Below are 20861 nucleotides of genomic sequence, written 5' to 3'. Positions count from 1 at the left end.
CGTTCATTTGGTGAGTTTTGCATGGACACAGACAGACAGACAGACAGACAGACAGGCAGACAGACAGACAGACAGACAGACAGACAGGCAGACAGACAGACAACGTTCATTTGGTGAGTTTTGCATTCATATATTTGCATTGGCAGAAAATAGCATCATTGTAGCCTCAACCAATGGGCTATCGGTTCACATCCAGGCTCCGAAAGCATTGGCATGATAGCTTGCACCTATTTTAGTACAGTATTTTAATGTGTTCTATGTGTGTGTGTGTATGTTGGATGTGAGTGGACCATCTGAGTCCATAATAAAGATTATTAGACAGACAGACACACACACAGACAGACAGACAGACAGACATGCACACAGACAGACATGCACACAGACAGACACACACACACAGACAGACACACACACAGACACACACAGACACACACACATACAAACACACAGACAGACAGACAGACACACAGACAGACACACAGACAGACAGACACACACACACACACACACAATATCTAACCGCAGACATCAGTCACTGCTCGACTTCTCCCTCAGAATGTGAATATGTCGACATCAGCGGGTTTGAGTTTGAAATATATAACAAGGTGTAAAAAAAAAAAATGTAGTCTAGTTGTCTGATTTTATTTTGCTTTTTTTAGATATTGTGAGATTGTCAGAAAGGTGCAAAAGTACCCACTCCGTACATGCATTAAAGGAATAGTTCAGCATTTTCGAAGTGGGGTTGTATGAGGTGGCTCAGTTGGTAGAGCGGGTCGGCTGATGATCAAAGGGTTGGAGGTTCGATCCCCGTCCTGCCACCTGTGTCATGGTTGTTGTGTCCTTGGGCAAGACACTTCACCCACCTTGCCTCGTGTGAATGTCGATAGTTAGCCTGCTGCTATCGGTGTATGAATGTGTGTGTGAATGGTAACGTGTAAATGGGAACAGGTCTCCCTTGCAAAAGAGTCTTCGGACTCAATGGGATTTACCTGTAGAAATAAAGGTTCCATTTTATGGAGATGGTGATCAGCGCAGTCACTATAAGGAGTTTGGGGCAGACGCTTGTACTGTTGCAGACAGGGCTAGATGAAAAATGGTTTTCACCACATATATAAGTGCTTACCTTTTTAAAAAAATAAATATCTATTCAATTGTATGCTAAATTGAGGATTTTTATTCACTTTTAGTTTGCCGCTTGAAAGTTATTACAGCCCAGGCTCTGTAAACGTTAAATGTTGCAATCTACGGTAGTCTGCAAGAAAACGAACCACTATTCACGGTGAGGTGATTATGGCCGTGTGCTTTCCCCCACGGAGTCCTCTGTTCATTTGAATCATAATTTAGTTTTTATGGCTGTTGGTTCTGCTGTTTGCTTCTGCACAACCCTGCAGATATGATTGATAGAAACACATGGGGAAAGTTTGCAAAGACTGTCTCAGGCTAAATGCAGTCACCGTGTGTGTGTGTGTGTGTGTGTGTGTGTGTGTGTGTGTGTGTGTGTGTGTGTGTGTGTGTGTGTGTGTGTGTGTGTGTGTGTGTGTGTGTGTGTGTGTGTGTGTGTGTGTGTGTGTGGTATTTTACACCAGCACACAGCCAAATACTGGGTTAACTCTGGCTGGCACGATTAAAGGTTCCCTCTAAGAACATACAGATCTTTAGACGGCCCGTTGAGTTGAAGGGGGTTTGGGGGCGAGCGCCGGGCGGTAGTATTGTAATACAGTTTACCTCGCAAAAATATGTGTGGTGCATGTTTCTAATAAATGCCTTAAAGGTGCAGTGTGTAATATGACATCATCAAGAAAGTTCTACAAAGTTCTAGAATGCAACACTCCCTGGGTAACCCCACCCCTTTAGAATAATAACAGAAGCTACAGTGGCCTTCAAGGACAAGAACAATTCTAAATTTTAAACAATGCACCTGATGACATTCCAACTATGACACTTTCAAGATGGCGGCACTAGGCCTTGGTCCAAAATATGCAGAAATATGGACATATATGAGACTCTTTCTAAGGGAAAAAAAATAATTCCAAAAATAGTTTTCAGCTATTATGCACTGAATTAAATGTACTTATGGATATTATAATTACTTTCTACAAAATCTGCTAGGAAATAAAACCCAAATTCTACACACTGCAGGTTTAAAGGTGGAGTCAGTGATTCTGTAGAACGCTTGTTGTCAAAATTTATTTTTGTCAATCAGTGAATATCTCCTCACCATCCACTACATTTCCGTTGTGTGTGTGTCTATAAACGGGCATGTTGCTATCTACGTTACACACTCTTGTTTACACAACAGTTTACAGAGCTTAGGCTGTTTTTTTTTTCGGGGAGTAAACCTACAGTTTGTCTGTCAGAAAAGAACAGGGATGGGGCGCCCTTAGCTCAGTTGGTAGGGCGTCCCCCCCCCATGGGCCTCGGCCAGCAGCGGACCCGGGTTCGATTCCAGCCCGCGGTCGTTCTCTGCATGTCACTCCCCTCTCTGCCCCATTTCACCTCTGTCTCTACACTATCAATAAAGCATAAAAATGCCAAAAAATATCTTAAAAAAACAAAAAAAACAGGGATGTATCTTCACGTTTCCATCCACCTCTTCACATGGTAAAGAATGTAGCACTGAAGAAATGGGTTAGAAGTTAGCAGACAGCCTTCAGGCAAAGAAAAAGTAATGTGTTTTTCCTCAGAGTTCCAAATTTAGGGAAATGGAAAGAGCCCTCAGTCCTTTTCCCACCGTCATTTACACACAGTTAAGATTTGGAATAAAGATTGGCAGCGAAAAACTAACGGGATCTCATTAGTGATGGGAAAAGAGTCGGAGAACCAAAACACTGTGACAAGAGGGTGGAATACACACAGTTTCAGATGTCAACGTTCCTGAGAAATTCTTAAAAAAAAAATATATATATATCTTTTTCAGTTGTTAAAGGTGCTATGAGGAACTTTTAAATATTTCTGAAACAGTCAACATTTTCCTCTGATGATCATAAATGACATGTAACAGCAAACCAGACCATCAGTGCAAAGAATGCTATTTTCATATAGTTTTTCAGGAAACTAGGAAATCAGGAAGTACAATTAAAACTTAGTGTCAACAAATTCTCGGAGTAATTTCCTCATAATTTAGATTGAGCAAGCTGTTGCACAAGTATCTGACTTAGTAATATTGAAAAATGTACAATAGCTAAAAGCACCTAGTATTATCAAAATAGAAATGGTAAAATAAGAAATTACAGTTTAGTATTTGTTGTTTTTTTAATGTTTGAATACTTTCAGTTTCAATAACATCAAAGTTAAATAGAAATGTACTTATTATTTTTTGTAAATACTTTTTTTTTTTTTTTTTTTTTTTTTTTAAGAACACAAACAGACATCTGAAGAAATGAACACGCAAACAAAAGACAAAATAAAATAAACAACCTACATGGCGTACTCTACTTAACAGGCTTCTAAGGACATTGTTTAAACTAAAGGTAAATGTCAAGCACTTCAGCGGAAATGTACTTTTTTTATTTTAATCTTATATTTTTTAAAAATCTAGTTCAGCCCCAAACCAAACTGGTGCCACAGTAGCAAATGCCATGTGGTGCTACCAAAAACCCTTGTGCTTTCCACCTCATTTGTTATTCACTCACATGCATATTACACACACACACACACACATAGCGCACGCCACACACACACACACACACACACACACACACACATAGCGCACGCCACACACACACACACACTCTGAGTAATGCACCATATGCTGTGCACATATGTGTTAGAAACGGACCAGAAATTGAACGTGACCTATTTGTCGTCCTATGTGTTCAAATCAAATCTGTTAAGGAATAAAAAAAATAACTGGTACCAGATCCTCATTTTATTAGGCAATGTCACTGTGACACTAAAAGTTGCAGAAGGTTTTGCTATGAGAAATATACTTGAAAATACGAAGAGTTTGTCATTTCTAGACGCACACAGGCACACACACTCACTCACTCACTCACTCCCTCACAGACGCACACACTCACTCACTCACTCCCTCACAGACGCACACACTCACTCACTCACTCACTCACTCACTCACTCACTCACTCACTCACTCACTCACTCACTCACTCACTCACTCACTCACTCACTCACTCACTCCCTCCCTCACAGACTCACTCACTCACTCACTCACTCACTCACTCACACACTCTCACACACACACACACAGAACATTAAACTTGTCTCTGTCCACGCTTCACCATGATTCATTTCCTCCCAAAATACAAAAATACTTTCTCAATCAAGGAACTAGCAAAACCTCCCCTCTCCACCCCTCCTTCCCTCCCTCCTTCCCTCCCTCCTTCCCTCCCCCCTCCCTCCTTCCCTCCCTCCCTCCTTCCTTCCCTCCTCCTTCCCTCCCCTCTGTTAAGGAAGGGGAAAAACAAAAATTCCCTATGTATTTATTACATTTTTTCTTTTTTCACAACACACAAACAAAAAACACTTGCGCCATCAGAACATATATTAAATCCATACAGCTGCGGAAAAAATTAAGAGTTACTATTTATAGGCATATGTTTGAGTAGAATGAACATTTTGGTTTTATAATATAAACTACTGACAACATTTCTACCAAATTCCCCCCAAAAAATATTGTCATTAAAGAGCATTTTCATTAAGTAATGTAGAGATGAAGATTTCAGAAAAATCCAGACTGGTCTCTTTAATTTTTTCCGGAGCTGTATATATGACAAACAGGGGAAAAAAACCAGAAATAAAACCAAAAATAAAATAAAACAAAAATCCATTCTCTGTTAAGGAAGGGGAACATAAAAAAAAAAAAAAAAAAAAAATCAAAGGTCAAGCGATGAGATGACAAAAAAAAAAACGTCCGTGTCCGGTGATGTCAGAGCGTTTCTATGGCAGCCAGAGTGGGAGTTTTTACATTAGTGCACGGCTGGATTAATGGCTGCAGGGCGGGGGCTGACTGGACACACACACACACACGTAGAGACACACACACACACACACGTAGAGACACACACACACACACACACACACGTAGAGACACACACACACACACACACGTAGAGACACACACACACACACACACACACACACACACACACACACACATCCCAATGATCCGGTGAAATACGACCCAGGAACAATGTCTCCTACTGCTATGCTAGTCTTGTATCAACTCAGGCTTCTCTCTCTCTCTCTTTCGGTCTGTCTGTCTGTCTCTCTGTCTGTCTGTCTGTCTGTCTGTCTGTCTGTCTGTCTGTCTGTCTGTCTGTCTGTCTGTCTCTCTCTCTCTTTCGGTCTGTCTGTCTCTCACTCACTCAATATTGTACTGTCACCTAACCATTCTTCTTGAAGTAACAGGGAAATGTGTGTCTTTCTTTTATGTGATGGACACGCATGTAGCACACTCACTGTCTGTCTGTCTGTCTGTCTGTCTGTCTGTCTGTCTGTCTGTCTGTCTGTCTGTCTGTCTGTCTGTCTGTCTGTCTGTCTGTCTGTCTGTCTGTCTGTCTCTCTCTCTCTCTCTCTCTCTCTCCCTCTCTCTCTCTCTCTCTCCCCCCCCTCCCTCCCTCTCTCTGATTTTACCGAATCCTCACGGTCGGCTTGACATGTGGATAACTAGAGCTTTTTGGTGTTAAGCTCAGGTGTGCAACTCTTCCAATCAAATCAGTGAATATCTCCGCACGATCCGCGACCTAAAATCTGGAGTTAATACACATCCTAGGCTCTGTAAACTGGTATGTAATCAAAGAGGGGCCTGCCGTAGCCAGCAATATGCCAGTTTACAGAGCCTAGGCTGTGTATTGACACTGGATTTATTTTTTTTCCAGCACTCTCACAGTACGGACAGGTAGCGTCATGATCATGAGGAGATATTCACTGATTTTGTTGATTTTGACAACAAGCGTTCTCCAGAATCACTGACTACACCTTTTAACGAGGAAATAAATATATTGAAAAGTCAGGGAGAGTGACTGAGAGAGGAAGGGATCCCTAGAAACACACACACACACACACTACAGCTCCGGTGTTTTGCTGGAGCTTGGGAGAATGACTCAGTGCATCAGCGACAAAACAAAAGCAACAGAGAGAGAGAGAGACATGGCCGCTGAGCAAGAGCTACACACACACACACGTACACACACACACACACACACACACACACACACACACACACACACACTTAATAAGAGCTAGACAGCGAGTCAGCATTTGAAACGTCTGTCAGTCGAGCCCACGGGGGCCACGGATTCTCTGTGCTGTCATTCATCAGATGTGTTGAATTACCCCGGTAGCTTTTCGATCGGAGCGCGGCGAAAGGCTGTGATTTGACAAAGGAATTTAAAGGTATACTTCACCCATACGGAACCGGCGTTCTATCATTATAAAATCACTATTATAATATAATGAATGAGGTTTTTCTCTCCTCAGTCTTCCCTCAGTCTTCCCTTGGCCCAGCTGTCCTGTTAATCCTGACCCTTACTGTGATGTCACAAGAAGGAAACTGTTGGGTTAGACAGTGAGACCATAAAACACTCTTTCTGCCTTTTCTCAGGATAGGATGATCCGATTTTTTTTCTTTTTGCACATTTATACTACATAGGATCTCAGAGTTCAATACACCTTCATATTCCAACCGGTGAAGTAGGCCTTTAACTCTTATGTTTGGTGGTAGTTTGGCTGTCTTTACTCAAAGGAGAACTGGTTATGGCTTTAGGTGACACTGCAGATGAATAAGGTTAATTTTTTTAACGCATATATTTTATCATGAAACGTTGCCAGTTTATTTGAATTGAAATATATATTTTTTTGTATTGAGTTAAAATACTATGTACAGGTCTTTAAAATTAATTTGTCATTTTTTTTGATAACAAAATTAGAGCTGCAACGATTAATCGACGAATCGATAATTAATCGATTATTAAAATAATCGCCAACTATTTTGATAATCGATTAATCGTTTCGAGTAATTTTTTAATAAAAATTGTCCAAATTCTCTGATTCCAGCTTCTCAAATGTGAATATTTTCTGGTTTCTTTAATCCTATTATGACAGTAAACTGAAATATCTGTGTGTTTAGGACATAACAATACATTTGAGGACGTCAACGTGGGCTTTGGAAAATGTATCAAAATTTTTCACCATTTTCTGACATTTTACGGACCAAAACAGTAATCGATTAATAATCGATTAATCAAGAAAGTAATCGACAGATTAATCGATTATCAAAATAATCGTTAGTTGCAGCCCTACACAAAATGTATCATAAATCAGACAATTAACATATGAACAAATCCTTCTGTAATAACCACGAAATAGAAAGCATAACTAGATACATGAACGACAAACACTTGAAATTGCCTGGTCCAATTCGCCCAAAGACTTGAATGAAAATGAAACGCTGGCTTTTACCACAGCTCTGGCTTACAGTGTCTGCTAGCCTGTGAGAGAAGCATGGGTAACTGCTGCTTTGATCCTGTGAGTATGTCCAGCCGAGCCAGGCAGCAATGCATTGTGGGTCTGGCGGTCGGGCACTTTAGCTGTGTGTCTGCTGTTTGACACTGTCACGTTATGATCATTTAAAAGCTCTTCTTCTAAGGAACACTCACACACACTCACTCACTCACTCACTCACTCACTCACTCACTCACTCACTCACTCACTCACTCACTCACTCACTCACTCACTCACTCACTCACTCACTCACTCACTCACTCACTCACTCACTCACTCACTCACTCACTCACTCACTCTCTCACACACACACTCTCACTCTCTCACACACACACACACACACACACACACTCACACTCGAAAATTAACAGAAGGTATAATAATTATGCTGTGATGCTGTACATTGGGGATGTGTTGCTCAAGTGTCTATGTAGTAGCATCTATCCCTATTAAATAATAAATAAAGAAGTCACATCTAGTTGCTATGACGTGTCTTGATGCCAGGAGGCTCTAGTACGATTGATGGACGCTTTCTCTTGCTCAAGTCATAGAAAACACAATTGTATGTAATGGAATTCTGGAATTGTACATCTATTGACAAAATGGATTTACTTAAAGGCCTACTTCACCGGTTGGAATATGAAGGTGTATTGAACTGGGAGATCCTATTTAGTATAAATGTGCAAAAAAAATTAAATCGGTTCATCCTAGCCTGAGAAAAGGCAGAAAGAGTGTTTTATGGTCTCACCGTCTAACCCTACAGTTTCCTTACTGTGACATCACAGTAAGGGCTAGGATTAACAGGACAGCTGGGCCAAGGGAAGACTAAGGGAAGAAAAACCTCATTCATTATATTATAATAGCGATTTTATAATGATAGAACGCTGGTTCCGTAAGGGTGAAGTATTCCTTTAATTTTTCTTCACTCAACTTCATTTTTAACTAAGAATATTTTTTGTTTATTTTCTGGTGCATTCCCTTGTGGTGTTACTGTTTACTTGTGAAGGGGTTTACTATTTATGATTTATTTAGTATTATTCTATTTTTTTTTTATACACGTTTGTATCGTGAGGACCCTCATTGTAGCTGTGTCTCCACTGTTGATAGCTGTCGCATCTCGTTGCTCTGATGTGTCTTGACGGCTAAGGAGGCGATTGTACGTCATGATTGATTGAAGTCAAGATTTCTGCTTCTCAAGTCATAAAATTCCCCCCTTGTAGATTTTGTGTTTTCTATATCTATAGGCATAACACTGAGGTTGAATAAGTTGTAGTCATCGGTATATTTTGCATACAGAGGTTATTTCTTGGCTGGTCAATTTAAATTTACCATTTTGTTTTAGAACAAACATTCTTACTGTCACAAAACTGTAATGGAAGAATAGTTTTTTTAAACCATTTTCTTTTGGAAGTTTCTTTTTAAATAATGCTGTTAGTTTCAAAGTTGTCATGTAACAGCAGTTCGGCAAGAGATTCAAGAGGATTGTTAAAAACAAATTCCCCCAAAACTGTTAGATTAAAAGCCAACCTAAATCAAATCAACTCAGTTTTATTTGTATAGCCCAAAATCACAAATAGACATTTGCCTCAGTGGGCTTTACATTCCATACAATATGATACAATATGACACCCTGCCCTTACACCCTTAGCTCGACTGAGAAAAAACTCCCAGTAAAAAACCCTTTACCGGGATTAAAACTTTTGAAGTAATCTCAGGGAGAGTCGACAAAGTAAGGGATCCCTCTCTCCTTTTACATAATTACTAGTGAACAGTTTAGTTAGTCTGTTTCTTTTTCACTTGTGGTCACTATGCAGAAATGTATCGGCTAACATGTACATTTCTAACACCACTCTCTGTTGTGTCCACAGGAATCCGCCAAGGTTTCAGACCTGAACCCCAATGCGAAGGCATGGGCCAACCACATGTTTAGCCTGGACCCCAGCGGGAGCTCGGACACACCCGCACCATGGAAGGAAGGCTGCGATAGCACGCCCGACCCCGGCCCACAAGGTCTGTACACATAACATTTTTTTTTTTTTTTTTTTTTAAGATAATTTTTTGGCTTTTTAGACAGTACAGAGTTGAAATGGGGAGACAGAGAGAGAGAGAGAGGGGGGATGACATGCAGTAAAGGTCCACGGTTCGGATTTGAACCCATGACCACTGCAACGAAGGCCGGAGCCAATATTGTACACGCTCTATCCACAATTTAACCTTTAGTTATCCAGGAAAGTCCCATTGAGATTAAAAACTTCTTTTTCGAGGGATTCCTGCTCTGGCAAAATGTATGCTTCACTTAGACAGCTTGGAGAGACAGAGGGGAAATGTGTCAGAGAGGGGAATGACATGTAGAGAACGACCCGGGCTGGATTCTAACCCGGGTCTGCTGTGAAGAGGACTGAGACTCTATGGAGGGGGGTGTATCTAACCACTACATCACATACACCCCCCTGTCGGCCATTACTAAATACACTGAGCAGTCCTTCTATATTTAGCTTCTGATATTCGATAGGGAAAATGGCAGTGAGTCAAAATCTAAATGATATAAATGCAAATAGGCTCAACGTGCACATTAAAGGTGGAGTAAGCGATTCTGGAGAACGGTCTGCTACCTGTCCGTACTGTGTGTGCACTGAAAAAAAAAAATAATAATCTGGTTTTAATACACAACCTATGCTCTGTAAACGGGCATGTTGCTAGCTATGGTGGGCCCCCTTTGTTCACATACCCGTTTACAGAGCCTAGACTGTATTATACTTAATATTTTTTATTTTATTTAAATGTTTTACTTCTTTTCATTCGCTTTTAAATGTCTTCTAATGTGTTTTATGTATTTTAATCATGCCCCTGTAAAGCACTTTGAGTGGCCTTGTGTTTGAATTGTGCTATATAAATAAACTTGCCTTGCCTTATACACCAGATTTATTTCCGGCACACACACAGTACACACAGTGCAGACAGGTTGTAGGTCGTGAGGAGATATTCACTGAATTTGACAGAAAGTTGTTTTGACATCAACCATTCTCTAGAAACGTAATGTCAAATGAAACATGGTGGTAACAAATGAGGAACTAACATCCTTTGTAGTTGGATTATTGAAACTAGTCAGTTGGAACTTGCAACACTGAACAGACTAGAAGGCAAGGCAAGTTTATTATTATTATTTTTTTTATAATATTTTTTGTCATTTTCAAGCTTTATTAGATAGTACAGAGTTGAAATGGGGAGACAGAGAGAGAGAGAGGGGGGGGGATGACCTGCAGTAAAGGTCCACAGGTCAGATTCGAATCCGCGACCACTGCAACGAAGGCCGGAGCCAATATGGTACACGCTCTATCCACTACACCACCGGACCGTCCCGGCAAGTTTATTTCTAAAGCACATTTCGGACACAAGGCCATTCAAGGTGCTTTACAGATGCAAAAACAAAATACATCAAGAATAGAGCACACATTAAAAAAAAAGCGAATGAGAAACATGAATATAAATAAAACATAAAGTAATTAAAACATTTAAAAATTTAAAATTACAGGTTAAAACGGAAACAGTAGGGGGGGCGCCTTTAGCTCAGTTGGTAAGGCGTCCCCCGGCCGGGCCCAGCAGCAGACCCGCGTTCGATTCCCACCCGCGGTCGTTCTCTGCATGTCACTCCCCTCTCTGCCCCATTTCACCTCTGTCTCTCTGCACTATCAATAAAGCATAAAAATGCCCAAAAAAATATCTTAAAAAAAAAAAAAAAACGGAAACAGTAGAAGGCCCAGGTGGTGTTCTAACTTTTCTTTCAGTTTCTAATACTCAACCTTTGCCTCACATTTCCAGTTTGTAAAACAACTCTGTCATATTAAATGCCATTATAAAACGGGTGGCTTAAATCGAGCGATCTCATTGGTTCCTTACTGTTGTATAATGGGCGTATACTGTACATAACTAGCCATTACGTTTGTATTGGTGTGAGAGTGACAGGCGTGGTGCGAAAAGGACAGGTGGATTAAAAGCCTTGAAAGGAATTAATGTTTCAGTTGGACACACTGTGGGATTAGGTCAGATTTTTCTTTTCATTCATAAAAACTGAACAGACTTGATGGGCCATTCAACATAGATTGAGTTGAAGTGCTACAATACATTTTACTAGTTAGTACAGATGCACAGATGGACTTTTTTAATTAAAAATGTTTTTCAGTTTGATTCCAATACCAATTTTTTTAACCTAAAGGTGCAGTGTGTAGTATGACATCATCAAGAAAGTTCTACAAAGTTCTAGAATGCAACGCTCCCTGGGTAACCCCAACCCTTTAAAATAATAACAGAAGCTACAGTGGCCTTCAAGGACAAGAACAATTCTAAATTTGAAACAATGCACCTGATGACATTCCAACTATGACACTTTCAAGATGGCGGCACTAGGCCTTGGTCCATGATATGCAGAAATATGGACATATATGAGACCCTTTCTAAGGGGAAAAAAAATAATTTAAATTTTTTTTTTCAGCTATTATGCACTAAATTAAATGTACTTATGGATATTATAATTACTTTCTACAAAATCTGCTAGGAAATAAAACCCAACATTCTACACACTGCAGCTTTAAATATTACTGTTGCTGTTGTTGGTATTATGTGAGAGGTTAAATAAGACTGATGCAAGTAAACCACATAGCAACTTTGTTAGAAAAGTAAAAAAAAAAAAACTTCAAATTTAAATCAAAAGCGATTTATTTGAACTGTTTATACCTTTTCTAATACAGCAGTAGTAGTAGTAGTAAGGTTGTAATACCATCAGAATATCATACCTGCCCAAGTCTCATGTGTAATCATTCAACTGAGATTTTATTAAAATATCACTGGGTCTATCTATCTTCACAAACCCTTATTTGGCTTTGCTGTGTGTGTGTGTGTGTGTGTGTGTGTGTGTGTGTGTGTGTGTGTGTGTGTGTGTGTGTGTGTGTGTGTGTGTGTGTGTGTGTGTGTGTGTGTGTGTGTGTGTGTGTGTGTGTGTGTGTGTGTGTGTGTGTGTGTGTGTGTGTGTGTGTGTGTGTGTGTGTGTGTGTGTGTGTGTGTGTGTGTGTGTGTGTGTGTGTGTGTGTGTGTGTGTGTCCGTGTCCGTACACTCCTGTCACTTCTTACCCGGACACCTCTTTAATCATTCATACTCAATTTATGAATATTCCAACCCACAGTCACCGTTTCCTTTACACAGATGACCATAATCACTCGCTCTGATGTGCCACTGCCGAGTTTAGCCAACGCTGAAGCAGCAAGGATGTGGCGGAGAAACTGAAATCATTGATTAATCTTTCGTTTTGACTCTTGATCGGAGTCCTCGGCTGATCTCATCTCCTCCGTCTGCGAGGGCCGGTTATGTAAAATCAGCTGCAGGAGTCTTGAGATTTATTATAGTCTGGCCATTCAAGTAGAAGGAATTTCTTTGTATCACCGCTATTGAACTTACCATACGGAAGGGATATCCTTTTTGATCAATTGATCACTGATGTGTGCAGCGTGATCAACACATAACATCACAGTATACAGAATATATATATATATAATCTTAATGGGACTTTCCTGGATAAATAAAGGTTAAAGGTGCAGTGTGTAATATGACATCATCAAGAAAGTTCTAGAATGCAACGCTCCCTGGGTAACCCAAACCCTTTCGAATAATAACAGGAGCTGCAGTGGCCTTCAAGGACAAGAACAATTCTAAATTTTAAACAATGCACCTGATAACATTCCAACTATGACACTTTCAAGATGGTGGCACAAGGCCTTGGTCCAAAATATGCAGAAATGTGGACATGTGAGACCCTTTCTAAGGGAAAAAACAATCATTCAAAACATTTTTTTCAGCTATTATGCACTAAATGAAATGTACTTATGGATATTATAATTACTTTCTACAAAATCTGCTAGGAAATAAACCCCAAAATTCTACACACTGCAGGTTTAAAGCTCCCTGTGTGTATTCCCCCTCAGCCTATGAAGCCAGTGAGGACATATGTTGTATAAAAAGATGTCAACTCTGGCTTTAAATGTAAATAAATGGTAAATGGACTCCACTTATATAGCGCTTTTCCCTGATTTTTCACAGACTCAAAGCGCTTTACATTGTTTTGTACACATTCACCCAATCACACACACATTCATACACCGATAGCAGCAGCAGCAGCTACCACGCAGGGTGCAAGCTAACTATCGGGAGCAATTCGGGGTTCAATGTCTTGCCCAGGGACACTTGGACATGTGGCGGGGAGACGGGGGATCGAACCTCCGACCCTGCACACCAGAGGCGAACTCCCTACCCACTTCGCCACTGCTGCCCCGGCTTTATACTATTTTTAATACCTTTTTTATATCATTAAACTTCCCTGTGTGTATTCCCCCTCAGCCTATGAAGCCAGTGAGGACCAGGCTTGTGAGGAGCCCCTCCTAACGGGCCCCGACGAGCCTCCACCGGCCCCTGTGATGCTGGACGCCACGGCAACTGAGGCGGCCGTCACCGTGGAGACGCCCGACGACCCGCCAGCCTACCCGGAATACCCCGCAACCGGGCAACCAGCGCAAACAGGTACGGGACATTTTTATTTATTTTTAATTTTTTTTATATGTTTTTTTGTTGTAATTCAGTTAGGGAATTGAATTTTTTGTAAATTTTTATTTCATAATAATAATTTTTTTTATTTCATTAACAGGTTCAGGCGGCTTTTAGTTCAGTTAAGGAATTGAATTTGAATTTAATTTTTTTTTATTTTGAAACATTTAAATTTAAAATAAGCAATAATAAACAATAAAAGGCAGTGGTGGATGATGCCATCTTTAGTAACAATAGCTTCTTGTCCTTGAAGGCCACCGTAGCTTCTGTAAATTCCTCCAAAGGGTAGGGTTAGCATCTCAGAATCTCTCCATCACAGATGACATTTAATACTCCGATATTACACACTGTTCTTTTAAATCAGTCTTAAAAAAATACTAAGACACAGGGTAGTAGGATTTTATGAACCAATTTTGTATGTACTGAATGGCAGTGAGAGTTAGTAAATAATCCAAGTTGCTAGCAATATTGTCTCTTTATTTCACTGTTCAAGTCTTAGTGATTTAAAATTAAATTGCCTTGTGTTGTTAAGGACTTTGCTCAGCCTCAAGTAGCAGAGTTATTTGTCCGAAAGGCAGACGCCGGCCGCTTAAGAGCTATTTGTTGTTATGTTTTATTTATTACATCATTAAAGTTTAATTGACCAGAGACTGTCTGTGACGGGGCATTTATCTCCTCCTAACGCCCTCTGCCTCAAAGGGAATGTCAACAGCAAACTCCAGAGCTGAAGGGAAGGCTCGTTCCCAAAAGACATATTACAAAACTTAATATGTCTTTTAAGTTTTTCAGGCTTTGTCGCGATGTTTTCACATTTTTCTCTCGACATAAAGGAATACTTCACCTGTGTGAAACCGGCATTCTATCATTTTAAAATCGCTATTTTAATATAATGAATGAGGTTTTTCTTCCCTCAGTCTTTTCTCAGTCTTCCCTTGGCCCAGCTGTCCTGTTAATCCTAACCCTACATTTTACCAGGTGTGATGTCACACCTGGTAAAATGTAGGGTTAGACAGTGAGACCATAAAACACTCTTTCTGCCTTTTCTCAGGCTAGGATGAACCGATTTCTAATATGTTTGCACATTTATACTACATAGGATCTCAGAGTTCAATACACCTTCATATTTCCACTGGTGAAGTAGGTCTTTAAGCTAGTCTTTAATTTGCTGACGTCTTTCCCCTCTGTGTGTGTGTGTGTGTGTGAACAGGCAGTGATCCCCAGCCAGAGAATCCACAAGAGGGACTGAGGGAACTGCTGAAGAAAACCTTGGAGTTCTGTCTTTCGAGGTGAGTTAACCTCCATCGTTTTACCCCATATTACATCACTAAAAAATACTGGGTGTGTTTTTGACAAGCCAAATCTGAAGACTTTTCTGTTTCCCTTTTTAACCTATAATTTTTACTTAATTTAAATGTTGTATTCATATTGTTCATTCCCTTTTCTAATGTCTATTCTATACTTGATATATTTAAATCTTGATGTATTCCAAGCCCCTGTAAAGCACTTCAAATGGCCTTGTGTCTGAATTGTGCTATAGAAATACACTTGTGTATGAGTAGGACGTTAGTAGGGCTTTTAGTATGAATAGATCGGCAGTAGGGCTTTTAGTATGAGTAGGACGTTAGTAGGGCTTTTAGTATGAGTAGGATGTTAGTAGGGTTTTTAGTATGAGTAGGATGTTGGTAGGGTTTTTAGTATGAGTAGGACGTTAGTAGGGCTTTTAGTATGAGTAGATCGGTAGTAGGGCTGGCCCGAATTATTCGAATACTCGTTCGGAAAATTAGTATTCGGAGCTTCGTTTTTTTTTTTTTTTTTGTAATTTTCTTCTTTTTTTTTTCTTTTTTTTGCAAGAAGCTAGTACTGCAATATAATGTCATCAAATTATTTTATATTTGGATATAAAAGTTAGTAATATTGTAGTAGTAGTAGTAGTATTGCTCATTTAGGAGGATATTACATCACTAAGTGTCATAGCGCATCATTACTTCACCTCCGAGCGCGTAAATCTTCAACAAAATATGCAGATACTGTCAAAATCGGTTCCAGGGAGTATATAGGGATTATTAACGTAAATAATAATAAATTTTTTTTTTTTTTTTTTTTTTATGTTTTTTTTGATGGTGTGTTTTTCTGGAACGAATATTCGAATATTCGCTCGGAAAAACCAACGAATATTCGAAGCCTGAAAAATGGCATTCGGGCCAGCCCTAATCGGTAGTAGGGCTTTTAGTATGAGTAGGATGTTAGTAGGGCTTTTAGTATGAGTAGGACGTTAGTAGGGTTTTTCGAATACACAGCCTATAACTAAAGTCTCTAGCCCCCTCTGCCTCTTGTTACTTGAGAGGGGATATGAGAAAAAGACTAATACAGTAACTTAATTCATTCTCCTAAACATGTCTCTAACCCCCTGTGTCTCTCTCTCTCTGTGTCTGTCTGTCTGTCTGTCTGTCTGTCTCTGTCTGTCTCTCTCTCTCTCTCTCTCTCTCTCTCTCTCTCTCTCTCTTTTTTCAGGGAGAACCTGGCCAGTGACATGTACCTGATTTCCCAGATGGACAGCGACCAGTACGTTCCCATAGTAACAGTCGCTAACTTGGACCACGTCAAGAAGCTCAGCACGGACATGGAGCTCATAGTCGACATTCTACGATGTGAGTGTTTCATTGATTATCCACATCTTACGAGGAATGTGTGTGTGTTGGGCAGTTATAGAAGTTGGTTTGTGTGTGTGTGTGTGTGTGTTGGGCAGTTATAGAAGTTGGTTTGTGTGTGTGTGTTGGGCAGTTATAGAAGTTGGTTTGTGTGTGTGTGTGTGTTGGGCAGTTATAGAAGTTGGTGTGTGTGTGTGTGTTGGGCAGTTATAGAAGTTGGTTTGTGTGTGTGTGTGTCGGGCAGTTATAGAAGTTGGTTTGTGTGTGTGTGTTGTAGCAGCTGTAGAAGTGTGTGCGTGTGTGTGTGTGTGTGTGTGTGTGTTCGGAAGTTTGTTTGTTTGTGTGTGTGTGTGTGTGTTCGGCAGTTATGGAGCAATTTGGAAGAGGTTATAAAGGGGAAGATTAGAACATTTCATTTTAAATGTTTTGAAATAGAGCCACAATATATCAAAGTAAAGTTTGATCGTTTTATTTATCAATTTGAGTTTTTGTAAAATTGGTCATACATTTTATTACGAGTCGCTGTTAAAAAAAAATGGTCTCAAATCATAATTGTGTTAAGCCGTGTTTGATAGATTTAAGATGAATGGAATCAAGGTTAGAATACCAATAGATGATAATGCAATGATGTTATGCATGTGTCTATGTTGGTGGAGGCAAGGGATGTACAGACATTATGTGCACTGTGTGTTTTGATAATTGTACACCCATCCAAAATAAAAAAAATATGAGAAATTAAAAAAAAAGTAAATGTTGAAAAAAATATATAATTTGAAAATTTGGTTGTAATGTGTGGCTAGGCAAAAAGTCTTAAATCTTGTTAAAGGGGCAGTGTGTAATATGACTTCATCAATAAAGTTCTAGAATGCAACGCTCCCTGGGTAACCCCACCCCTTTTGAATAATAACAGAAGCTACAGTGGCCTTCAAGGACAAGAACAATTCTAAATTTTAAACAATGCACCTGATGACATTCCAAAAACATGGATGCCTCCATAAGACCTGCCCTCTCTATGTAGAAAATGTAATATTAATATTTGTAATTCTCCGCTCAGGAGGATACTTCAGATTATTGGCAGAGGTGATTTTACACCAATGAGGACATATTTATGAATGAGGATATTGATTTTAGCTAATAAATTACTAAAAATGTTACACAGTGTCCTTTTAAGCTGTGTTTAATATACTTAAGATTTAAGTGTTCAAGGTTAAAATACCAATTAATGTGGAAAAAATGTAATTTAAAATCTGGTTCTGAACATCCCCCAGCTCTGCCGTTGGTGCAAGTGGACGAGAAAGGGGAGAAGGTGCGACCCAATCAGAACCGCTGCATCGTGATCCTGAGAGAACTTCCAGAGAGCACGCCCATACAGGTCAGAGGAAGATGGTTACTGTAGGGCTGGGTTGTAAAAGCCCTACTAACGTCCTCCCCACTACATACTCAACATGTACATACTACATACTGTCTACTTAACGATCGATTGTGTATGTGAGGTTCGTCGGACCATTTACACGGAAGTATACAGAAGCAATAAAGAATAAAAAAAAAAAAAAACTTCCGTGTCGTTTGAGAAGACACAATGCATTGTGGGGCGGTTGAGTAGGAAAAGTAACCTATAGATCCATAGACAAAATCTTCCCGGAAGTTAGCACTGATCCGGGAAATGTCTCGCCTACACAAACTAGCATACACAACCACAACATACTCAAATGTACGTGAAAATTAGTATGAGTAGGACGTTAGTAGGGCTTTTAGTATGAGTAGGACGTTAGCAGGTCTTTTCGAACACAGCATGTGTGTTGATTCACAATATGGCAATAAAGAGATTAATTCATCTTCATTTAAATTTCAAAGAACAGTTACTGCATGCTTATTGTTTGTACGCTTTCACAGAACATGCTCAGGCTCAAAGATATTGTCAGTTTTTGAAAGTTTTAGTTATTTTTTTTGTGAGCAAACATTCTCCAGAATTGCTGCAGCTACTTTCCCACTTATTTTTTTTTCATTTAACTTAAAGGTGCAGTGTGTAATATGACATCATCAAGAAAGTTCTACAAAGTTCTAGAATGCAACGCTCCCTGGGTAACCCCACCCCTTTAGAATAATAACAGAAGCTACAGTGGCCTTCAAGGACAAGAACAATTCTAAATTTTAAACAATGCACCTGATGACCTTCCAACTATGACACTTTCAAGATGGCGGCACTAGGCCTTGGTCCAAAATATGCAGAAATATGGACATATATGAGACCCTTTCTAAGGGAAAAAATAATAATTCAAAACATTTTTTTCAGCTATTATGCACTAAATTAAATGTACTTATGGATATTATAATTACTTTCTACAACATCTGCTAGGAAATAAAACCCAAAATTCTACACACTGCAGGTTTAAAACGACTTATTGAAAAAACATCTTCTCATGTTTGGTGTTGCAGGAGGTGGAGGCTCTTTTTAAAGGAGAGAAATTACCCAAATTCATCAACTGTGAATTCGCCTACAACGACAACTGGTTCATCACCTTCGAATCGGAAGCAGACGCACAGCAGGTAACGACACACACACACACACACACACACACACACACACACACACACAGTCTCTATGGTAACGACACATATAGTCTCTATGGTAACGACACACACAACAAGTGAAAAGTTCAAACATTTTAATATTGTACTGTCACCTAACCATTCTTCTTGAAGTAACAGGGAAAAATGTCTTTCTGTAATGTGATGCACGCGCATGTAACTCACTCACTCACTCACTCACTCACTCACTCACTCACTCACTCACTCACTCACTCACTCACTCACTCACTCACTCACTCACTCACTCACTCACTCACTCACTCACTCAGACACACACAGACAGACAGACACACACTCACGCCTCGTTTCCACATACGCATGTCACTCGTGTCCGTTTTACGGAGGTTGCTTCTAGTGTCCAACTGAAGGAAATCTCAAGAGAGTCTGGGCGTCCGTGTCTCTGGCGATGCCGCAGCGATCGCGGGCACTCTCACTTGTTTCATTAAACTAATAAATCTGACTGTATTTCATATCAAACTGATGAAAAACGATCCGACTGTATGCAGTGTATCACGTATATGAAGTTATTTAATATTTTAGCAGAATAACATTCACTCTGATTCACAAAGTGTTCAAACTATATGAACAAGTACTTTTTAATCATCAAACTGACTTGACAATCAACATTAACTGAGTGGAAGGACGTCGCATGTAAGCTAACCTAGCAAAACTTCCATACGGTCTGTCCGTAATCCACGTAAAAAGTTCAATTATTTGAACGTATATAATACGGATACCGGACTGAAATATTACGGAGTTTCGGATGCAAACGGACATTACGGAGAATCACAGGAATGAATGGACTTTTGGTCGGATCCTTTTGGATCGCATACGAGAATGTACGTGTGTGGAAACGAGGCGTCAGGCTTAGCTACGCCCTAGATCATTTTTGATAGAATGTGTTTCTGTAACCTCCTCCCTCGAGTTCAACATGAGTCATCCAAGATATATTTTTATCTTTACCAGGAAGTGGAAAGACACATTTTGCGATTAAAAAAATTACACAAAAATCATGTCTTCAATAAATTTTTAGCATAAAAACAAGCAATAATTTGTTTCATGTGTACTAATAAAAGGACACCTAAAGATTGCTGTGGTTCTTCCTAAAGGCATATCAGTATCTCCGTGAAGAGGTCAAGACCTTCCAAGGAAAGCCCATTAAGGTAAGTTAGATTACAATACACTGTGTACTGATGAGACTTGTGTTAAAAGTAAATGATTTACATTCACTGCGTTTGGTAACAATGTCTGTGTGTGACTTTCCTGCCTTCCCCAATACAATGTTTTGTATTTCCTATCAAATACTTCCATATACATTTGAATATTTAAAGGTGCTCCGAGGACACTTTCAGTTTGTGTTCATTCTTGTGGCCCCTTTGGACGAATAAAGTTTTATCTTATCTTAATTGTTAGAAGTTGCATGTCCCCCTTGCAGGCTCAAGTTTGCATAATGCATTTTTTATTTTTTATTTAAATAAAATAAATAAATGTAAAAAAAAAAAACCTCCATGTAGCTGGCTGTTACTAACTCCCTGCCCTGTGCCCTCTCTCCCCTCACTGTTAGAAGTTGCAAG

General features: G+C 39.7%; 1 protein-coding gene across 1 annotated transcript in view; it reads left to right on the top strand.

The window, feature by feature from the left end:
- The window catches only part of larp4b (La ribonucleoprotein 4B), a gene marked incomplete at its 3' end in the record, with an annotated part of 37663 nt that overhangs the window by 7187 nt on the left and 9615 nt on the right, over positions 1-20861 (top strand). The window contains exons 3-9 of the mRNA XM_080034655.1: positions 9330-9471; positions 13847-14026; positions 15258-15336; positions 16562-16698; positions 17967-18070; positions 19135-19245; positions 20397-20450. Of these exons, the coding sequence (XP_079890781.1) occupies positions 9330-9471; positions 13847-14026; positions 15258-15336; positions 16562-16698; positions 17967-18070; positions 19135-19245; positions 20397-20450 (807 nt within the window). The remainder of the gene's footprint in view (positions 1-9329; positions 9472-13846; positions 14027-15257; positions 15337-16561; positions 16699-17966; positions 18071-19134; positions 19246-20396; positions 20451-20861) is intronic.

Source organism: Ammodytes marinus, assembly GCF_949987685.1.
Source record: "Ammodytes marinus genome assembly, chromosome: 9".
Lineage (NCBI taxonomy): Eukaryota > Metazoa > Chordata > Actinopteri > Uranoscopiformes > Ammodytidae > Ammodytes > Ammodytes marinus.
This window is presented reverse-complemented; position numbering and strand designations above follow the sequence as displayed.